Source organism: Chelon labrosus (assembly GCF_963514085.1).
Source record: "Chelon labrosus genome assembly, chromosome: 11".
NCBI classification, from domain to species: domain Eukaryota; kingdom Metazoa; phylum Chordata; class Actinopteri; order Mugiliformes; family Mugilidae; genus Chelon; species Chelon labrosus.
In genome coordinates, this window is record NC_140344.1 from 6,400,328 (window position 1) to 6,422,723 (window position 22,396).

Below are 22,396 nucleotides of genomic sequence, written 5' to 3' on the forward strand. Positions count from 1 at the left end.
TCAGTCAGGTCTGAAAAAATATCCTTCTCTGTCTGTCTCTAAGTTCCCTTTAAAGGCTAACAATTTTAGAGAAAGTTGTTAAAAAGCTTTAGTTTGCTTATAGCTCAGTGAAATGGATCTTCTCAGAGTAACATGTTAATACACGGTGATATATGAAAATGTTGTGCTGCTGAACGTCAGTACAACTTTTTGTAAGAAGAGGAAAAAGCTTTTTTATTGTCGTCGTCTGGTAAAAAACAAGGGAATACAGTTTGGTAGCTCTCTGCTTCGGAAGCAGCAAAAATAAAAGCTATAGCACCATAAAGATAAAAACTACAGCAACAATACACAATAAAATCTACAATATATACATAGTAAAAGCACACAGTAGCGTACAGATGAATATAATTAGTAACGGTAGTAAATTAAAGTGACAATGATACAGAACATTAAACTGGTATGGCATAGCAGCATTGTAAAACAACAACTGTGTCATAGAATGAGAAAAAATAATAATTAACAAACATATCCAATGTACCCATAATAGTGCAAAGTTGTCAATAGAGTGCAGGTGGACTAGGCAATAGTTATGGGGGCTTATGAAGGAGAGGTTGAAGGTGTGAGGGATTCAACAGCTTGAGAGTACAAACTGTTTTTCAGTGTGTTGGTTTGGGATTTGATAACTTAATATTTTTCCAGACGCAGCGTGGTAAACAGTATATATCCAGGGTGGGTATGATCCCTCAAAATGTGACTGGGTTTCTTCTGGAGTCGGCCAGTGTAAATGTTTGTGTCCTGATAGACCAAATCAAGCAGTATGCCCAGACAATCACTTGCTGTCAGTAACAAACAGCTGTGTGGCATACCACAAGGTTCTGTTTTGGGTCCTTTTACTATTATTACTTGACATTTTTATATACTTATATACATAAGGAGGAGGTGCGCCGGGAACTACACAGTGACAGACTTCCCCAATTTCCCATGTCCTTTTCTGTGTCTACATCTCACCCATTTACTTAAAACACAAGAACATCCATGAACGCAGAATAGTATTTCATTAGTTTTTGTGATTAGCGTCATACCTTTTCAGGTACCTGCCTACAATAGACATTTGCAATCTGACTGTAAAATCATGAACGATCAGTTTGCAAGAACCTAATGTTTAGGTTGTGTCAGAACTTTGTCTCAGCTGCCCTGTGAACATGAACTGAACCAAGGTTAAATGGAACATTGTAACAACTATCAATTTCTGCCTGAATCGATTTGTTGATTGTTCCTTGACCCAGGCTACACTTTGTAACTCTCAACTTGCACTTCATATCTGTGCACATTGCAAAAACCACTAAAAAGCAGGGACTCATCCTTTTAGATCTGCCTGTTTTAATATTTTTATTACTTTGTCCTTCATTTATCTGCTTTATTCGGTTTAACTTTCATTGTGAAGGAATTTGTGATGGCCTGTACAAAAATACGCTATATAAATAGATTTATCGTACGTGCTTTAACATCTTGAACAATCTGACACACACATGTTGTCCAGATGAAGGAGGAGAATAAAGTGTACATACCAAACAATCAGAAACTGAAGCACAAACGTAGCTTCCACACTGTCAAGAAGTCACGAAGAGTTTTCAGCGAGTACTAACCTGCCAGCTGACCTCAGATGGACTCTGAACTCTTTGCATCATCAACAACACGGACTGCATCTCTGGTCTTTTCAAATATAAATGAATTGGTGATCAATTATTAACTTGAATTAGTAACAATTAGCAGTTTATTTAATTCCACCTCCATTTTTTCTCATGTTTTACCAGTAGACATCCACCGAAAACACACCCAAACCCAGTGTGTATTCCAGCCTTCATGCCAGTCAACTTTAAAATAAATAAATGTTCTAAACAAACAGTTGCTCTCAACTTCTAGAAAGATCTCTTTGTGGAGATGCACAAAGCAAAACTCTTATTGCAATGATTTGTGTCTTTATGTTGGGGAGTGTTAGATGCCAATGCTTCTTTTTTTTTTTTTTTATGGGAAAAGCCTCTTCATCAGCTGCTGTGGTTGAGAATATTTCGGTCAGTGGTATAAATCTGAATATATACATTCTGACAGTTCCGTGTACAAATGCTTACACAGCGTCGCAGAGGATGCACAGTGAATGCTCTTGTATATCAAATCAGTAAAACTGTCACGCTATACATAGGCGACCAGACACACACGCTAACACAAAGAGATCATCTCTTACTTGTTTTCCTTGCCAGTCTCTCCAACATAAATCCTATTTGTGCTGCACATGGCTCACTAATGGGCTGTAAATCAACTGATGAAAGGAGTGACTGAATCGTATTAAAATAAACTGCAAACACAGATGGAACGCTTACACGTACTCAGTTTACTTTGCAACATAACTAGCTCTTTTCCTGGCTTGCACAATCTAGGCCTCAGGTTACAGTCTGAAAAAGGTTGCAGAGTCATCACTGTGCGAATGGGTTGGCAGAGTTTCTGCGTTTTCATTTGTTTGTGTATGCGCATGTTTTTACAGTACGCTGCGGCCGCCTGCTTGCGGGCCGTGTAATATCGGAAAAGTTGCATAAGTGCGGCTTTGCTAATGTGAGGGAGAGTGTGAGACGAGGGGGGCAAACCAAATTGTGAGGCGAGTCAGCTGGAGATGGTTTGAGAGACTCCACAGAATAATATCTTCCACACATGCCTGCAGTTCTGTATTTTTATGCCTTATGGTGCATGCAACCACGCATGTGTGAGGGGACTGAGAAAATACAATGAGACAAAAAAAGAGGCGGGCCAAAAAGAGTCAGTGTGTTTTGTCTTACGTGAATCTGGTCTTGGCAGCACATTAGAGACGGTCTGAAACATCTGGGAGTCAGATGTCTACTCCCATTGCCAGGATGCAACTGTACCAGTCAGAGGCCACAATACCTCCTTCCCGTGAGCTACTTCGGGAAGAACACAGGCTCGACCTTCGCCCAGAAAATTAAGGCGTGACTCGGACATTTAAAAGTACCATTAGCCAGATGTTTTAACCATTTTCTTAGCTCATCTGTCACACAGCGAAGCCACATGGTGTAGAGAAACCTTTCCAGTTTTCAACGAAGCCATAGGTTCAGTGTAAAGTTCTTTTTTTGTAATATTCTGGTTTTTGAACAAAAGAGGAATGCATTAACATCCTATTTTTCCTCTTTGCCTCCACATTTTATTATTTTTTTTTTTTCTGGGACAAGAGTGTCCTTGTTTTTGAAGCCAAAACCACAATGGTCAGATCCTTCAAAATCTCGCAGCTCATTCGGCCCACATTTCCATTCACTGTGCCCCACTGGATTGTGGTTCTGTTGTGGTATTTAAGAAAGATTTCCATTTGTTCATCAAACTGATATTCATGCTTCCAGACACTGGGCGACAGCAAAGTCTCCTTCCTGCTAACACTATGTCAAATTACTATCATGTCAGAAGGCTGCAGAGAGAACGCTCCGAATGTATTCAGATCCAAAACGGACATAATAACATGAACCAACACATGTTCCTGCGATTCCTTTCCAAACTAGATGCTTTGCCTGCCAGTAATACAGCATGCAGTTGTTGGAAAATTCCAAATGTCATTTTAAGCCATTTGCAGATGGATTTGAATTGAAACTCCCATGTTTCTTGTGTCTCCCATGTTTCTTGTGTCTTTCTCCACAAATATCACAACTGTGAAGCTCGCACTATACTTATGTATCTGTAAGAGATCTTTTTAGCTGTATTTAAGGACATGTTAGTGTCACGCAGTGGCCTTAAATGAGCCTGGGCCACACTGGGCGTCTACCCTTTAATTCAAAACATCAGTGGGATCCTTTAGCCGTTGACGGCGGGGGTGGCCTGACGTGCGAGGAGGCCATTCATCAAGCTGGTGACCAAAGAGAGCGAGCAGACATTACTCAAGTCGTGATCTGTGTAGTGTAGTACATGGTACCTGAATCACTCGAAGCCTCTAGCGATATGTAGAACATGCCTTGTAATGGTCCACCAACCCTGAAGAACAAATTAGTTCCTGCTGTTCAATAACTGCTACACTTGAGTGACAACAGGCGCTCTACCGCTGGGGTTCCCACCTGCCTGTGCGCTGCTTGCAGCTAGCGAGCTCTATACCACCCTGTGAGCTGATACAGTAGAAAACAAACAGTAAGAGGCTTGCAGTGGTTTGAAGCACATTTATATTGTCAGTTATTGTTGTTATCTGCGTGATGCCATCATCGATTGGCCCACAGACTGCCTGCATTGAAAATGAAAGCTGTTCCATGAGGACAGTTCTGTTTTTCTTATCAAACTGACTGTGATGAGGGAGTCTGTGAGAAGTCCAAATGTGGAAGTATTTTTTGTCTTTTTCTGAGCTTGGTAAGGTAAGCCATTGGTAAGCCATTCTCACAACATAGAATGGCTGTCAGCAAATGACTCCTATTTTAAAGATGCCAGATGTCAATGACTGATGGTTTCGGAAATGAAATACTACGACTACTAAAACCAATAATAACAGATAATACTTGGTTTTAATATTAGTATTTAATGATATCAATAACTCATCTCATCCATGGAGCTGGAGTCTCTCCCAGCTGGCACTATGGCAGGGTACATACTGGACAGGTCATGAGTTCATTATGGGACAAACAACCATTCACACTCATGTGCACAATTACATCCACTTTAGAATCACTGTCAGAATCTAAATTAGACTGAATTACAAAAGCCATAAGTGGTAAAATGACGAGCCGTTTGGGAGCCCTCTCGTTTCAGCCAAAACAGTACGGCCCACTAAAAAGCCGTGGAATTCCCATGACTGTACTCGGATAGTGTCAAGCCGACCCTTTCCCCGATCTTAACCTAAAGCAAAACTCCTTTAGATGAGAGAAGTACGAGAACGCACAGTCCCAGGATGACTCCGCAGTCCCCAGCCTCTCTGTTTCATATGCGTGGAGTGGAGCTCGGGGATAGATCATTGCGGGGCTCAACAGGCAGAACAGCAGCCTCTCAGTGATTCATCCGGCAGAACTCTGTGTGCCTCAAGTAGTTCAACAGTTAAAAGGTGAATCATCTAAAAGATCAAAGTTATCATTTTCACCTGATGTGTTACAGGAAGAGTGAGCTTGCTGCAGCTCCTACAAGATTCTTCTTTGTGATACTGATAAGCCAGTCTGCTCAGCATTCAGAGCTTTAGTCTTTCTACTTTATGTTAGTCATGCCACCAAGTCATACTAACGAGTACATAGGGTTAAAAACTGAAATAAAAATAGAAATAAATCAATTGTTCACAGCATCTTCATCTGTTTTCAATATGATGCACAGATAATTTGAAATATAGACAAAGAAAAAAAATAGTAGCATTTTATTTTTTTATTTTTTTGAGTTATCACCTATTAACCACCTCCTCCTATCTCTTGTGCTGCCTCCATCGCTGAGTTTGCTGACAGCCACCACCAGATGAGAAGGGCCGATGCTTCACACGATCCCCGTCTGAAATAATAGCGCCGCTGTCGCCTGACCCTCTCTTGGCCCGCATGTAAATATTTGTCATTCCCTGCGAGCTGAAGTGCACCGCTTCCCCTCCTTTGGAAAACAAACCTATTATTATCATTTTTTTTTCTCCCCCTGGGATGAGGGGGGATGTGTTCTGTGGCTTGCTGGGCGCGCAAATCAAGACGGGGTTCATCCTTATGTGATGCTGTTATATAACTGAGGAAAATGGTTCGAAATGGCCACATTTAGACTAAAGATTCTGTGCACTGTTGCACATTTTCACATTTTAAAAGATTGATTTGGTTGTTTGTTTATGTATGCCCCAGCACCATAATGTCACAGTACTGGATATAATGGCATATAACAGACAATTCAGAAACTAAATCTGGACTTTTTTATTTTTTTATTTTTTTGTGGCACATGATACAAACCCTCCCCTGTTCAGTAGTGGTGTGATCCAGCTCTTTGTGGACTCACACAGTTTAAGTCACAGTGTTATTTACCACTGTGTGATCAATCTCCAGCACGGGACATTTTGAGAACCAGGGCAGTGGTTAAGAGTTTTCCAAATATGCAACAATAAACGCTGCAGAATTTAGTAGGATTTATTTTGCAAGGATCTTTTTGGAGAAATTAATTTCTTAATCGCCTGCATAGAGTGCAACTAAAACTCATAGCTCATCTTCTTTCAGAAGGCTCAATGATCAGCGTGAAGCCATTTACCTCACTTAGCAGAACAAACTCCATATTAATAATTACTACTCTGTGTAGCACCGTGCAGTTATTTATTCTAGTCTACATTTACAGCTAATTACATCTTCATCCTCTTCCCAACTGAGAGAGATTTATTCGCTGGAGAGTTTCAAACCCTCGAACTCTGGTTTTGACAGCTGGGATAGGCTCCAGCAGACCCTGCGACCCTTAACAGGAACAAGTGGTTACAGAAGATGAATGAATGAATGAATGAATGAACTCCGGTTTCATTGCCTATCCACTTTAGCTGACGACTGACTGCATGTACATTTAATATTATTGTGTGCACATTTGATTGCGTCTGTGTGCATACAATTGTGCTCAGCTCTCAATATGAAAGTGATTGCGATTGCTTTAGTACCCAGCTGCTCTCCGTATAGTTTTATTAGTGGTTTAGACATAATGGGACGCATGGCTTTCTGATGATTCATTCTTTTTCAGCCGGCTCTTGATAAAAGCTGAAAGCTGAAACTTGGTATGGGGATGTTATGTAAGGGCGAAGGGCTGTTGCTGGTCGATGACCTAATCTTGTTTTGAGCGTGCACACCACCATGACGCTTCTTTCAGATCAAACTGACCAATATTCAATATGCAATAATGCAATATCCAAATGACTCCAGCAAGATGACATTTTAAACTGCTGACAGTACCCCGAAAGCCAAGAGGAAAAATCTATCCATCTTCATTAGAGACCCCTTCCTGAGTGTTGACTCAAAGCAGAGGTGGCTGTTGTACCCATCGACCTGTCCTCTTTCAGGGAGCCTAGGCTCACCTGTTGGAGGGCAAAGGATATCCTCCTTAAGCCTCCCTTCATTAGGGTCGGTGCCGAGAGAGACTGAAGAGAGGAGGAGTGTTTGCTCGGTGCAGCTCGTTGATAGAGCCGTCGCTATTCTGAGGGGAAATGGCGGTTTAAACCAAACAAACTAAACAAGTGCAAAAGCCACCAATTATTGGTGGATAATTGACCTGAGTACACATTATTGATTTTACGAATCCCATTGTGTCTCATAAGTGAATGCTGCCATTATCTGTGGCTGTTTAATGTGCTGCTTTAATAGTGCTTGTGGCAAAGCACTAGTCACTTTTCCCAATCATTTTTTGGTAGATGCTTCACTATATCTTTTCGTTCACATTAAGGATTTTAGTTTCTACGATATAAATGAGCTTTTATTAAACGTCATGATCATAGTTACTGCTGACAGATAAGCCAGGGCGAGTGGCAGGAATCACCAATGCAGTGCACGATGAAAGCAAGGAGGGCATATTCATTCATCCATGAACCAATTTTGGGTTTTGCAAACCGAAAGTAAAGGAGGAATGACACAGAGGACGAGGGTGGATCAGCCAAGTTAAACGGTCTGTGATTGTATTAACAACCAGATTGAATTTATGGTAAACACTTCCTTAATTTTCTACTGATTAAGCATGTTATTTCTTGCGGATACGATTAGAGCTTTCTCATATAAATCAGCTTTAATCAGAACAAATAACTTCCCAAGGTGTCAGACAACACTGTCCTCCACATCAGTATCTATTTGTCTCATGGATGTGGCACTGTTTGTGCAGAAATTTATGTTTATTATCAATAATGTGAAACTGCTTGGAAACCGAAGAGGCAATTCTTGTCGATGTTCTCATGGCAAATCAGAGAGGAAGGAAACTAAATTTTCTTTGCATATGCCGATCAATAGAGGCAAATGGACTCTGGGTTGTTCCATCTGACTCCATATTATGTGTCCTATTCACATTCAGACAACAAACTGAATATACAGTGTAACCCAAAGATTATAGGCTGTTGTTTCTTTTACTTTCACTTTGACAAAAGACCTGTACTCACAGCCAGGCACTTCTTCATCTCGCAGTAGAAGAAACTATATTTCTGGTGTGACTTCACCTACTACCAAGAAGGAAAGGAACATGAAAAGGTCAAGACTCCAGCAAAAGTTGTAGTATATGTAACAAATGTATTAGACTGAGGCGTTTTTGATCATGGCCTTCATCAGGGTCAACAAGAATCATATGCAAACAGCATTCTATCACATCAACATGACTGAAAACACTGAAATATCACAGAAATGCATAATATAAAAGTGTTTAATCTAAAATACTACAATACCACCAAGACAGAAACAATATAAAAGCTCATTAATTGAGAAGTCCTCATGCATACGCCTCAGAAATAAACTTCTAAAAAGGAAAATCCATAATGCTTTTCTCTTTTTCCTGATAAAAATTGTGAGCTGGGCTTAATAACTTCTTTGTCTGTAAAAAATAAAGATATGATGTTCATGGAAACAACTAAATCTGACTGTATTTTTTTTTTTTTTATCGATATTCCTCTGCTTATTTGTCCCTCAGTACCCGCATGCAGTCCCTGCAGGTCGACTCCGTGCAGCGCTGGATGGAAGACCTCCGGCACATGACGGAGGTGGAGTGCATGTGTGTCCTCCAGGCCAAACCCATCGGGGTGGAGGAGGACTCCCAGCAGGGAGAGCTGATTGTGGCCTCCGGGGTCGGCGCAGGGGAGCACGTGGCCAGGAACAACCTGCAGACGCTCCTTCGCCGAGCGCTGGTGGTCAGCACGGAGCTGGGGAAGATGTTCCAGCGGCTGGAGAAGGGGCGCTGGCAGAGGGTCCACAGCACGGCTGTACGGGCAAACTGCCACGTGCGTTCGCTGGTGCATGAGTACAGTGCTGCCAGAAGCACACCGCCTGAGATGCAGAAGGTGATGCTTGATTTTGGTTTTGCACGTACACACAGAAACAAACCGCAATGTGTACATTTTTCTGCCACTGTCATGCAGTCACTTTGCTCCACATCACTTATGTCCCACTTCTAAATCCCTGAACACCTACTGAAAACACATCACAGTGTCACTTTCAAAGATGGACCTTACTGTTCCTTCTTTGTTTTACAACTTCTTAGTTTCTTTTCTCTTTTCCCCGCAGTATGAGAAATCGCTGCTAGAAAAGTGTATGGAGCTGACTAACATTACAGAGAGGTAAAATCCTACAACGCTAATACGCTGTCATACTGAGAAACAGCAAACATTGTGTCTGTGTGGAAATTCCATGTTACATTTCAGCTCCTCTCCCACCCACAGGTGCCTCCACACTGATGATGAATTCTTCCTGAAGTCCATGAGGGAGGCTATCCACGAGATCCTCACAGACGTCAGTGACTCCTTCAGCAACATGATTGACATGGCTTTAGCCAATGAGATCCGGGTATGTGACTGCAAGGCCGAATAAAAGGTCCTCCAACAGTTTTGCTGTCTGTCTGTAATTAAACATTTCTGACTTTGGTGCCGTCTGGCCGTAGTATGAAAAACACATACATATTTGACCACACTGAATGAATGGGCTGTCATTGTGAAATAGAGTAGTAAAAAGTTGTCTGAAAAGCTATGAGAAGTTGATTTATATTTCAGCTATAAGATTACCTTCCTATAAGCGTTTTACAGTGTTGGTTGCTTTTGTAGATTCATGAAAAAGTCAAGGTTTCATCCCCCTTGCAGGTTCTCATCAAACAGATTGAATCATCAGACAGTGTTCACACCATCGGCAGTGCCATTAGCAACCTGCTGTCCCTTACGCAGGATGGACCTCAGCTCTGCAGCATCATCGCCAAGGTAATGTAAACATGTTGGCGCACTCGGTTCCTCGCTGAGAGAAATAACACCAGCTTGGCTACGGTTTTCATCTTTCATCTACAGCGAGTGCAGACTCTCCCCCTCATCAACATACCCCTGTTATGAGCGGCTCCACCTTTACCACTGGTGGCGTTCATCTCACAGACTAGTTGACCTACACGTGCCTGCTATCTCTTCATACATCCCTCTAAAAAGCTATTTCGCAGTGAGATAAGACAAGACAGGCCAGACAGCAAGTCTCAACCTGCCATTAGTTACCCGAGCGCTTCCAGGATATTCCTGATAAGACTCTTCCTGATGGCACACACACATGGACCTCCTTTGCAGCCAGATTGTGAGATAGATCAATACTGTCAGCTCCCATTAGGAGTAAGCATTGATCACAAATGCAGGTTGCTCAGGTGTCTTTACCATTCATCCTAGTCCGCCTTTCCCTGTGTAGTGTCGCTGGCCTAACCCTCAGAGATGAGTCTGAGGGGAACCTGCCCGACAATGGCTGCTAATGAATACCCGATACAAAACATGTCCACCTGCTGTCTGAATTAATTAGCTTCCAGTTGTCTGTCTCTCTGTCTGTCTGTCTGTCTGTCGCACTCTCACACATGCACCCTTCACAGCAGTGCATATCATCTGGTTCGTTGCCAGGCTCTTTTCTCATTAGAATTTTACTCATGCACTTGCTTTGAACAACTGCAATTAGCTGCTCAAATGTTTGGGTGCAGGCCGTTGCTGCTGACAGACGGCATTTGGTGAGTGATGTGCTGTGTACGGCGAGTTTTAAAGCACCAAATAGGTGGAGTTTAACTTTGTTAAGCATTATAATGCATACCGCCATCAGCTATTTATTTACACACTGATTAAAATTCAGACAGACATGTTTCTTTCCACCAGACAAATGTAAGTCCAATGTTTATCTTTTTAGTTTACAGTACACCAATTCCTGATACATACAGTATTTGAATCCTTAGCTAACTGTTGACAAAACCAGAACAATGAGCTGAAAGACACTTACAATATTTACAATCTTTTTGGAGCTGTAGAGCAATAAGTCTTTGCAGATTTTTCCATGTTGACCTGATGTCATATAATCAATTATTTACGTGGTTAATGTTGAGTATAGCAGTTTTAAATAAACAAAAATTCTTTATTTGCATACACAAACTGATGAAATGATGAGCTCTAATGAGAAGAGCGGCACAAATGATCTAAATTAAGCAAATTACACAATATGGGCTCCGTACAAAACGTACTAATGAAATATAACAATCTAATGCCCTAATTATAATAAGAGCATTTATTCTCATGTGCCCCGTGTGAGTGGCAGCTCCTCACATTCTGAGCAACCACACAGTCGTGACTGATTTGTCACAGCTGACTGCGTGGACTACACCCATCTGTTAAACAGAGCAGGTCAGAGCGAATCACACAAATTATTGTCAAACATCATTAATGTGTGCCTTTATCTCATGACCCACTCGCAATGACTAAACAAACATAATGAATGCTGGCACATACACTCTCTTGCAGTTCATTAAGCTCCCCGCTGACAATGAATGCTCTCTCGGATAATAGTCCTGCTCTAAATCTTAGCTTCGCGAAGGTTATGGTATTCAGCGTTTGTTTAAAACAACTGAGAGAGCTGTTGATTCAGGTGTGTTTTCATTTTGGAGGCTGTGGTTTGTTGCACCATTGAACTGTATTGTAGATTGAATTTTGACAACCCAATTTTAGTCTGTGGGCTAGGCTAAATAACAGAAACGCTTCAGTGTTTAATTCAATCCAGTTTAACAGCACTACAGACTACATCCTCCAGAGTGATCATCCAGCTGAATCACCACCTCTCTGAAGCTGTTTCAACATAAACTGAACATCACAATAGTCATAAAGAGGGATTTAGTACAGGGTTGTTATATTAGAAAGCATTCATTTCCACTAGTGTACCTAATGTTTTGGCAAGTGAATATATTTCTCTAGAAAGCATTTCAATTTTTGTTCTTCAATACACCATAAACAAGTCAAGTTTTCTTTTCTTTTCTTTTGCATCACAGGAATATTTCATATTTCAGGAATATCATTTCTAAATGGTAATTGAGATTCTTGATTCTTAATTGAGACAACATACAAACTCCACACAGAAAGGACCACCGCGAGAAAAAAGGTTATATAAGCCGACAGTGTTTAATACTGAGTCATGCCGTAAATCAAACAGCAGCTGGAGTGTAAGCGAGCGCCAGTGTCATGATGAACGAATGAGTTTGCTGTCTCAGTGTTTACCTACTGTCATGATGGATACTGATCTAAAAGTGTCCATGTTGGCAGACTTCTCATATTTGTGTCCTTGCTGTGAAAGCTGAAAGGTGCAGGCTGCGGGGTGCGGGGCGGCATGACGCGGCAATAACTCAATGATCTGTCGAGAGGCAGCGTGTAATCAAAACTGTGTAGTGTACTGTTCAGAAATACACTACAGCCCATGAAGGAGTGCCTTTCCAGTTAAGATCAGGCTGCAGGAAGACGAGTCTTTGTCTCTATTTATCCCTATTTTTAAGTTTTAATTTTACCGAACACACTTTTGTTGGCGTTTCCTGGGAAGGTTAAATGTATACATTTATTCTTGCAGACAATCTCATTATTTGCAAATCCTGATGCTGAATTCTTGAAACTGCAGGCTGTGTGCCAGCAAGTACAACAGACCAGGGAGTGCATTATCAGAATACGATGAGGTGGAAAGAAAATTACACGCTGTGCAGGCCTCTACATGCAAACACAGGGATAGCGCAACATTTTTAGATGCGTAGTCAAGTTTATCGTAATGTTGTTAGTGCGGCAGGCGTGTGAGGTTAAATGTGTTCTCTGGGCTCCATTTAAAGAATGAGGATGAAGTCAGTGGAGGAAATGGAGCTGCGTGTTGTTCTAGGGGGGAAGAAACGCCTGGCAAGCCTAACAATCTGTGAAAAGAAAAGGCAGGAGAAACTCTGTGAGGGTGAATCGATCTAATAGAGCAAAACTCTACGACTATGTGCATACTCGAGCAATTAACTCTGTACAATACTGACAGTACACTGAGAATGTCCAAGTGGCGTGCGGGAACATCTGTGCCAAGTGCGGGCAAGAAGTCCCAACAAGTCTCCAAGTTAAGAACAACCAAGCAGAAGAGGGCAGTTGTGATAGAAACGGCAATCACAAGTGGCAGTAACATCAGGGAGAAAGAGCATGAGGAGACGAAGGAAAAATACCAGGGGCATGAGGAATGACTGGAATAACTGTAATGGAAGCATCGTGGGCCGTGACCCCCAAATTGGCACAAAACTTCAAGCTTGAGGAAAATTGTTTTAATGTACTGTACATAAAGTCAGCTTCATATAGGGGTAAATTGATGGACATATATAGGAATTATTTCTATACACAGTCCCATGAGTTTAGGGGCTTAAATGTATTTGTACACATAATACAACATCATGGGCTCAATTTTCACTGTTACGCAGATGACAACCAGATTTACATTCACACCAAGCCCGCTCACATACTATCATCATCCAATCTGGTCAACTGTCTAAATGCCATTAACAACTGGATGACTCAAAATTTCCTCAAACTCAACCAAGATAAGACTGAAGCTATTCTCATTTCCACCCCTAACATTCTAAAAAAACTTGAACATCTGCAGCTATTTCACTACAACCTCTGCTGAAGTTAGGAATCTGGGCGTAATCCTTGATCCTACTCTCTCATTTGAGTCACATATCAAAAGCATCACCAGGGTGTCTTTCTTCCACCTCAAAAGCATCTCCAAACTCCGGCCCTCCCTTAACGCATCTACAGCAGAAACACTCATACATGCCTTCATCACATCTAGGCTCGACTACTGCAATGCTCTACTGTGCGACATCCCGGCTAAAACCCTAAACAGGCTGCAGTATGTCCAAAACTCCGCTGCAAGGCTACTCACCCGCACCAGGTCCTGGGATCACATTACTCCCATCCTCCAGCACCTGCATTGGCTTCCTGTCCACTACCGCATTCAATACAAAATCCTTCTCTTAGTCTACAAATCCCTACACAATCTGGCCCCATCTTACCTATCAGATCTCCTTACCCCATACTTGCAATCCCGCACCCTCCGCTCTACAGACGCATGTCTTTTAACAGTCCCCACAACGCGTCTTCGCTCCATGGGTGACAGGGCCTTCAGTGTGGCAGGTCCTAAACTGTGGAATGACCTGCCACTCGTGATGCGCCAAAATACATGTATGTCCACTTTTAAAACTCAATTAAAAACATATCTTTTTAGCTTAGCTTACCTGTCAGCCCCCTGATCTCTACTTACACCGCCTCTTTTATTTTATTTTATTTTCCCTGTTTTTATCTGTCCTCGCTTTGTGCTCAGTGTACTGTTGTGTGTGTCTGGGGGTGTTTTTGTGTCTGGGGGTGTTTTGTGTTTTGTGTTCCTTGCCTATACCTACTTTGTACAGTGTCCTTGGGTACCTTGAAAGGCGCTTCTTTAAATAAAATGTATTATTATTACTTAACTCAAATGCTGCTTCCTGGGCAGATGTTAAATGACAGATGATACATTTCCTACACCTTTCCTCCAATTTGGATGTGAATACACTCAAACTAACTACTAACTATAAATGAATGATTTGTTAAACAGCTAAAATAACAAAAATTGTATCAGCATCATCAACATGTATGAAGCTAACTGTAGATGTACAATAAAAAAATGAAATTCTTACATTCAAGTGGGTGGAGATATATTTTCAGCGTTCTGACTGTTAAAGCAGGGACTCAGTCTTTAAGACAGATGTACACCGGTGAGGCAAAACATTATGACCACCTTCCTAATATTGTGTAGGTCTCCCTTGTGCCTAGAAAACAATTGTGACTCATCAGAGAATGGACATGGGCCTTCTGAGGGTGTCCTGTGGTCTCTGGCAACAGAATGTTGTTAGTGGGGGCCTTTGGGTCCTATGGGTTGAGGGGAGGGGCCTCTGTGGATCATCCCACAGATACTTGAATTTGGAGGCCAGGTCAACCCCTTGTGCTGTTCTTCATGTTTTTTGAGTTGTTCGTACACCGTTTTAGTGTGTGTGCCTGTGTCAGGCTGCATCCTGCTGGGGATGGCTGCTGCCATCAAGGAGTGTCATTGCTATGGGGTGGGGGTGCCTGGTCTGGTCTAAGTGGGTGCTACATGTCTAAGTAACATCCACGTGAATGCCAGGTCCAAATGTTTCCCAGAAGAACATTGTACAGTCACAAGATGGTCAGTGTTATTTACTTCACCTGTCAGTGGTCATACTGTTGTGGCTGATCAGTGTAAGTCAAATATTTGCCATCCAGGAGAACTATTTAGAAAACCTCCAAACTTACTAATTATTGTGTTTTTCAAAGCATCACTAAGTTGTTCATTTCTACGGGTGAGAAGCAAACAAAAACTATTTAAACAACCGCACCAAAGCTCAAAAGTGCATTTGATCATTCAGAGCTTCTCCACAGACTCGCTCCGAATGCTATTTTTAAAGCGACATTTGCGTCACAGTAAAACAACAGGATCAACAGGCTCTCCATCACTTCCTCAGCAGCTTAAATCAGCGTGCGAGCCTCTCTGGAGCTTTGAATGGTCTGCTGAAAACTGCCTGTCAGTGTGGGCAATTCTTCCAGGTGTGGTGGACAATATTGCGTAGGCAGCGAGCAGGGAAGAGTGGTCAGGCTGTAGGGCAGGATGATTAACCACTCCTAGCCCCGGCAGCACGGCCTTAGCAGCATATGAGACATGCCATCCCAATATAATGGCCTTATTAGGATAATGGTGGTAGTTACAGGGTTCGTCTTCCTCCGGGTAATTCTAGCTATCTGCACAGAGAATAGAATTCAATACCTGCAAGTGTTTTTTGTCAGAGGAGTGCTTTTGTGTAGACATGGAGCCAATACAGGAGCTAATTTTGTTTGTTTACACAAAACAGAAAATGTTCAGCTATTATAGCTGGGAAATCTTTTATTTTTTCTGCTCAGTGTTCTACATTCATGAAATATGTATATTTTGTGCTGAATTGGGTGGTCCATCATTGGCAGACTCAGTGGGTAAAGCTGGCCAAATACATAGGCCATTTTGGGTCCACTGCTATTGGCTTAGATCTGCAGCGCTTGTTGGCTCTCACGGCACAGTCTAGCAAGGAGCTATTTGATCCATCATTTTGCACAATGATGCGTGCTTCAAGACAAGCACTATTAATGACGTATGGTGTATAATTTGGTGGTTTGAAACCTAATGTGAGGCCTGTGAGAGTCTCAGAGGAGTACTCTGAATGAAAGCTGTTTCCCCAACCCTAACAGCAATTTGGTCCCGCATTCACATTAGCTGTGAAAAACCTAAAAAGAACTAATTGCAGCAAATACAGAGGCCAACAGATAAACAACAACCCATGATGGCCCATTATGTGATGTTGTTAGCTGTAATTAATTAAAAATTCCTCCGATGGGCTCTTAAGCGTTTTGTTAAACAAACAATATCTCCTACAAATTCCATTTGTAAATTAGTAAAAGGACTTCGTGTACCGGGGGCGGCACAATAGCGTGGTGGTTAGCACTGATTCCTCACAGCGAAAAGGTTCCAGGTTTGAATCCAGGCAGACTGGGTGGAGTTTGCATGCTCTCCCTGTGTCTGCGTGGGTTCTCTCCCACCACCTCCCACCATCCAAAGACATGCTGGTTAGGTTAACTGTTGATTCTAAATTGGCCGTAGGTGTGCAGTTGAGTGTGAATGGTTGTCTGTCTTTCTGTGTTAGCCCTGCAATAGACTGGAGACCTGTCCAGGGTATACCCCATCTCTTGCCCAATGACAGCTGGGATAGGCTCCAGCCCCCCTGCGACCCTTCACAGGACAAGCAGTTACAAAAGATGAATGAATGAATGACTTCCTGTACTGTCGAGTGTTATGTCCCGGTGCACCCCCACTGGCCTTGCAGTGGCATGTGTCTTTTGCTGGTACATGGGATTCATTCCCCTAACCAGCCACACCTGACATGATGTGACTAAAGGTCATATCTGAAGCGGCCTGAGTCGACACTCTTCAGCTGCAGAAGCTCACCAGGCCTCATTTCTGTCATGTTAGTATTTTAAATGTAATTTAGAGAAATGAACCCTTTATTTTCGTAACTCTGATGTTGGTCTCCACTTCTTTTTGCAGACCTCAAGCCGGGTTGTAACACCAGTCTAATTGCAAACATTGGTTATCTTCACCAGCAAAGCCTTTTGTGTGAATGATGTGCTATAATTACCGTATGTACTGTGCAGGATTAGCAAAGGGGTTGCCAGGTCGGAGGGCAGCATCATCCTGTGTAGATTTAGGCAACAGAAGGTTTAGCTCAGGCTCAGGGAAATATTGTGATTTTGGCTAAATGCTCATAATTATGTTCTGTCTGAAGACAACGATCTCTCCCCAACCTTACCCAAGTGCTGCCAGTGTTTTGAGCCCTGCAAACTGTAGCCAGCTGCAAAGTAAAGGCATACCAAATTGAACGATGGAGAAAAAACACAGGAACAATCGCAAATGACTGTGTAGCAAATTATCCCAGATTCAAGCTGAATGCTGTTTAATAATAGTAGTGGCGACGACCCTAGGTTCTGTGGGGCCCCAGGCAAAGACGTACATGTGCTTCATATTGTCGGTTTATAGGGGTCTGTGGTTGTCATTGTAAAATATACCAACAGGTTAGCCACCTGGGGTTCTCCTTTGTCCTTGCTTGGTTTGCCTGTCCTCGTGGTTTGACCCTGTTAATAGTTATGGTCTTTTAAACAGCAGGACAGGATTAGCACACATGTAGATACACACCTCCTAAAACACAGATCACTGTCATATCTTGCTACAGTTTTGACAAAACCATAAAAAAGACTGCAATATACATACACAGAATAGAATAACACATGAGACTGTTTACAAAGTTAAGGGTTACTTTCTCGATTTTACTGTGAAAACAAGTATAAAAAGACTACTACACACACAAGACACAACAAAAAGTCTTTCCCTTCATGCACAAATGACCTGTTTTAAAGTCCTATTCTGAAAAGAGAAATTAAAACCGAGTAATCTTGTAAAAACGATAAATAGAATCAGCCTTGTACAAATGTCCAGGATGCACATGCCTCTTGTATTAACTGTCAATAAACATTAATAATAATCACACTAATTAATATCCACATGAGGCTTGCGTAAAGAGTGAAAATGGAGTTAGGTAAGTCACGTAGATATTGACTGGGAAAAACCTAGTTGTCTTTAGTTCACATTTGTGCAGCACTCAATGGTTAAACACAGAGTATAAAGAAATTCAGTTTCTTCTTTTACAAACACATAAAAACAGATGACCAACCAGGATTCAGCAGCTTTAATTTCTTCACTGGATCGGTCGATGTTTCTGAATATGTTTTACCAATTGTGGTGCCTGAGCGCAATTTCTTATCAGCGCAAATTGATGAAGCACCGACGGCGTTCCTGAGGCTTGAACATAAAACAAGTTTTTTTTTTTTTTTTGTCCATCAGGAAGGAGCTGTGGTGGCCCTGTTTAAGATCTGCAGGCAGGACCGTTTCAGAGACCTCTACGCCCATGCTCTGAGAACAGTGGCCTCCATCTGCTGCGTGGAGGAGGGCATCAACCAGCTGGATAAGGTAGACACACCCATTGTCTTTGGAAGGACTTTCTATTGACATAATGCATTCCCTGGCCCCTTACCCCAACCCTGACCTAAAAGTCTTAACACATTTTAACCCCCAGAGAAGTTGTCAAGAACGACATTAGTATTCTGAAAGTGTTGGCTCCTAAAAGTCCAAAAACAAGCACAAAAATGAAGAAATATATAAATAAAAAAGGCAAAGAGAAGAGAAAAGTCAAGGCCACAGTAATAAATTCCTTTAATATAATTGATTATTTATCAGAGCCACAGCCCTTTTATGTATAGATGAATGAAGTTGCCCTGAAAGGAGTGGTTTTGTCTGCGGTCTGTGCGTAGATGAAAAAAAAAACAAAAAAACAGAATCCTATTAAAGTGGGGGCAGAAAATGGTACATCAGGCACTAATCCAGATTTTCCTGTAATGGAAAAAATGGATATTTGGAAGGCCGCAAGACAGAGAAAGAGAAAGTGTGAAAGTGAGACGACATTAATCTCAAGTAAGTATTTCCAGTAAAAACCGTGGCTACCCCCAGTCCTGCGGGACGATGCTTACGCCGATCAGCTGAAGTAGTAACTCAGACGCGAGACTGTTCGCCTTCCCAGCAGCCCGCTTTATTCTGCCCAGTCCCGCATTTAGCCATGCTCTCACTTCCCCCGTGTTATGACTGGGAGGCTAGAGTTTATTTTCACAGGTGAGTATGTGCCAACAATAGCAGCAGGAGGAGGCTCGGCTGCACAGAAACAAAGTGTGCAATCACCCGAGATCAAGAGTCAAAGCAAAGATTTGGCAGGAAAAAATACTTTTTCATCATTCGATACGTAATGGGGTGGTCTTTAAAAATGAATTAATATATTAATAAAAGGGTCTCAGTTTTCAGTACCTTTGCCATTTCTTGTATTTATCATGATTAGGATTATATTTCCTTAAAGCCTTACTGTTTACAGCCAGGACTTGTTATTTAATCTTTACTATAAAGAATAGACATCCTGGTGGACACAGTCGTAAAATACACCATAGAAACTGTCAGGAAGTGCCAAATTTAACACTTACAGCAGTTTTGTTTATGTCTCATAATGAATAATTTTATGTGGCACCTTTACATTGCGCAGGATGCAAAATATGTCTCCTTAACAACTGACTGTATTTTTGGGAGGAAACTTTTGACTGCAATACTTGAGTTTTCCAGCTCTCTATTTACTTGATTAAATTTTCATGAATAACTTCAATAAGTGTAGTTGCCTCAGAGCTGAGGAACTGCTAGTAAAACAGTGCCGTATAATTTAAAGAACGGGAGGCAGGGAGGAAGTGATCACATGGTTTGTCAGACTATAACCCCGTGATTTACAGTGAGCCTCTGTGGTGAACAGCAGTGAGATCATTATACGGGACCTCTCGACCACAGAGATGACAGGTCAAACATTTAAACCTGTACGACTATCGTGTATGTGTGTGTGTGTGTGTGTGTGCGTGTGTGTGTGTGTGTGTGCAAGGGAAAGAAGGTGAGACACGGCCGCATAGAAAGCTAATGAAACGTCCATCTTTGTCTGTCCTGTGTCTTCCTCTACTGAGAATTCAACCGAAATAAACAACAGGCGCACCTGTGCGGCGCGAGCGTTTACAGGGAGACAAATATAACTTGATTCCGGCGAATAATGATGCCACAGCGGTGCCTGTTCCACGTATTGAGCAGCTGGGACAGCATGAATCATTCGAGTGTGAAAACTCTCTAAATGGAACCAAAGTCCGCCCCAGATTAGCAGCCTGGTCCCGGGGGAGAGGCTGTCAGGCAAGTCTACGCTACCAGCCGCTCACCGGTGACCACTCAGCCTTGAGAAACACACCTGTCACTGTTGAAGGGTGATCAAGAAAAGGGCCCAGCACTGCTCACTGATGACTATACTATACTTCAAAGCTCTATCCCCAGCTGGAGCGTTGTGTAATCATAACCTGGTGAAATGGAAAGCAAATGCTGGGCTGAGATGATCAGTGAGCAATTTAGAAAAGGACAGCTTTATAATATATATAATAAATATTTTACTGGCAGAAAGTAAGGGCTTTGAACAACTGGTTCACAGTTTCCTTGCATGGTCACAAGCAGCGAATGAAGTTGCTAACACAGAAAAACTGTAAGCAGCATCGTAAACTTTGTCATGCCTCTTACAAATGAAGGAAAGTTATTTGACGATGGTCCGGAGGAGAAACTGAATGAGATAAACCCCTCTGTCCCGTAAATGAGGAGTTGGGTGGCATCATATTTTAGGGGAAAGGAGGAGGAGGTATGAAAGAAGGGACGGGCTGGGAGCAGTGGATGAACGGGGGTGTGGAGAGTGGATTGTTCCACGTCAGTGGGTCGCGCTGGCACAGTGCTGCTGACGTCCACGGAGACAAAAATAGGGAATTGCCCTGTGAGGCTCGGCTGATGCTCGTCAGAACACAAGATTGACAGGTGTGGCTGGCGGAGAGCAGACAATTAGCTGGTTGATCTGTAAACTTTTGTTTTCCGGAGGTGGTGGCTGTGCGTTAGTTTACTAAATGGTACCCATCATGGCTGTGATCTAAAAGTCACCATTATAAAGAAAACTAAGTGTCTCTGATGTATCTGAGGGTGTTTTTTCCAGGACTCCATTTAGGGGTCAGTGCTCATGACGTGAAGCTGTAGTTTATGATTATGAATTTTAATTAGACGTAGAGAGTGTGTGCTGATTTGTAACACTAACACCTATGCAGGACTTGACATGAACAACTGCAAACAGACGCAGAGTAACAATCAGCAGGTGGAGGTTGTATGAGCTGAGCAACACTGCCCCCAAGTGGAGAAAGAATCACATCTCTTTTATTTCCTGAAGCCTCCACTCTCTAATAACACACACGCACACAAGCAAACATAAAGATGAGATCAATATGCGACCTCTTGCTCCTCAACCAACTTTTCTTTTCAGCAGAGAGGATTTTATGCTCTTCCGAAACTCCGAGCTCCTCCCTAAGAGCCGATGATGCACGCAGCCTGGGTCGAAGCCAGTCAGATATACAAGAGTTTCTCAGTGGCACATTCTCCCCCTGAGATGGCCATTAAATCAGAGTGGTGCGGTTTTAATTGTGGAGGCTTTATGGGAAGAGCTGCAAGTTTTAACCATGCTGACAGCCAGGGCACTTCACTGTCCGTCTGGGGGGCCATCGATGCCCATGTGTGTCGTGTGGTATTCCTACCGTGACATTATGAAATGTAAATGGCTGTTCAGTTTAGAAATTAAGTCAGAAGTTTGCCTTGTTTAATGATTGTGATTTTGTGAGCTTTGGTTAGTTTCTATGTTTACAAAAGGGAAGACAATCAGTCATGAACAACATAATCTCACAATAAAATCCAAAATGGTCCTTGATGTAGAAGGAGACAAACTCTACCAACCAATGATCCTTAAAAAGACTTATTAAGCCTGAAAAATCATTTAACCTCATCGCAATTTCCTGTTAACCACAAATAGATGGTATGTATGAACGATTTTCTTTAAAGATCTGTTGGTGACTTTTTATTTTAAAGGCACCACAGTTGTGTGACTGTGAAAGGTACTATACTTGATAAACTTTACTTACTATGCTGCCCCCCTTCTAATCATCCTGTTATATTTTGTTCATCTTGGTCTACTGCTCCACCTGTTTCTTCAACATGCTCACAAACCAGGCCAGGTGGAGAACATTGATTGTCTATAACATAATGCAAAACTAGTAGTTCTCCCCTCACCCAAGTTGTCAGAGCGGAACAATAAGGCCATTTTGCATATTTACAATCACAATGCCACAGGGCCACCCAGGGCATTAGACACCCACTTAATCACCACTTAACTGTACGGC

General features: G+C 42.2%; 1 protein-coding gene across 3 annotated transcripts in view; it reads left to right on the forward strand.

Moving 5' to 3' along the window:
• The window catches only part of insc (INSC spindle orientation adaptor protein), a 49,962-nt gene that overhangs the window by 21,824 nt on the left and 5,742 nt on the right, over positions 1-22,396 (forward strand). For 2 of the 3 annotated variants that reach the window (XM_084555646.1, XM_084555647.1), the window contains exons 3-7: positions 8,593-8,959; positions 9,183-9,235; positions 9,338-9,461; positions 9,752-9,865; positions 18,420-18,545. In XM_084555646.1, coding sequence (XP_084411772.1) covers positions 8,593-8,959; positions 9,183-9,235; positions 9,338-9,461; positions 9,752-9,865; positions 18,420-18,545 — 784 coding nt within the window. Of the gene's footprint in view, positions 1-5,864; positions 8,160-8,592; positions 8,960-9,182; positions 9,236-9,337; positions 9,462-9,751; positions 9,866-18,419; positions 18,546-22,396 lie in introns of those variants that run through there. The other variant, XM_084555648.1, reaches the window with a different exon arrangement.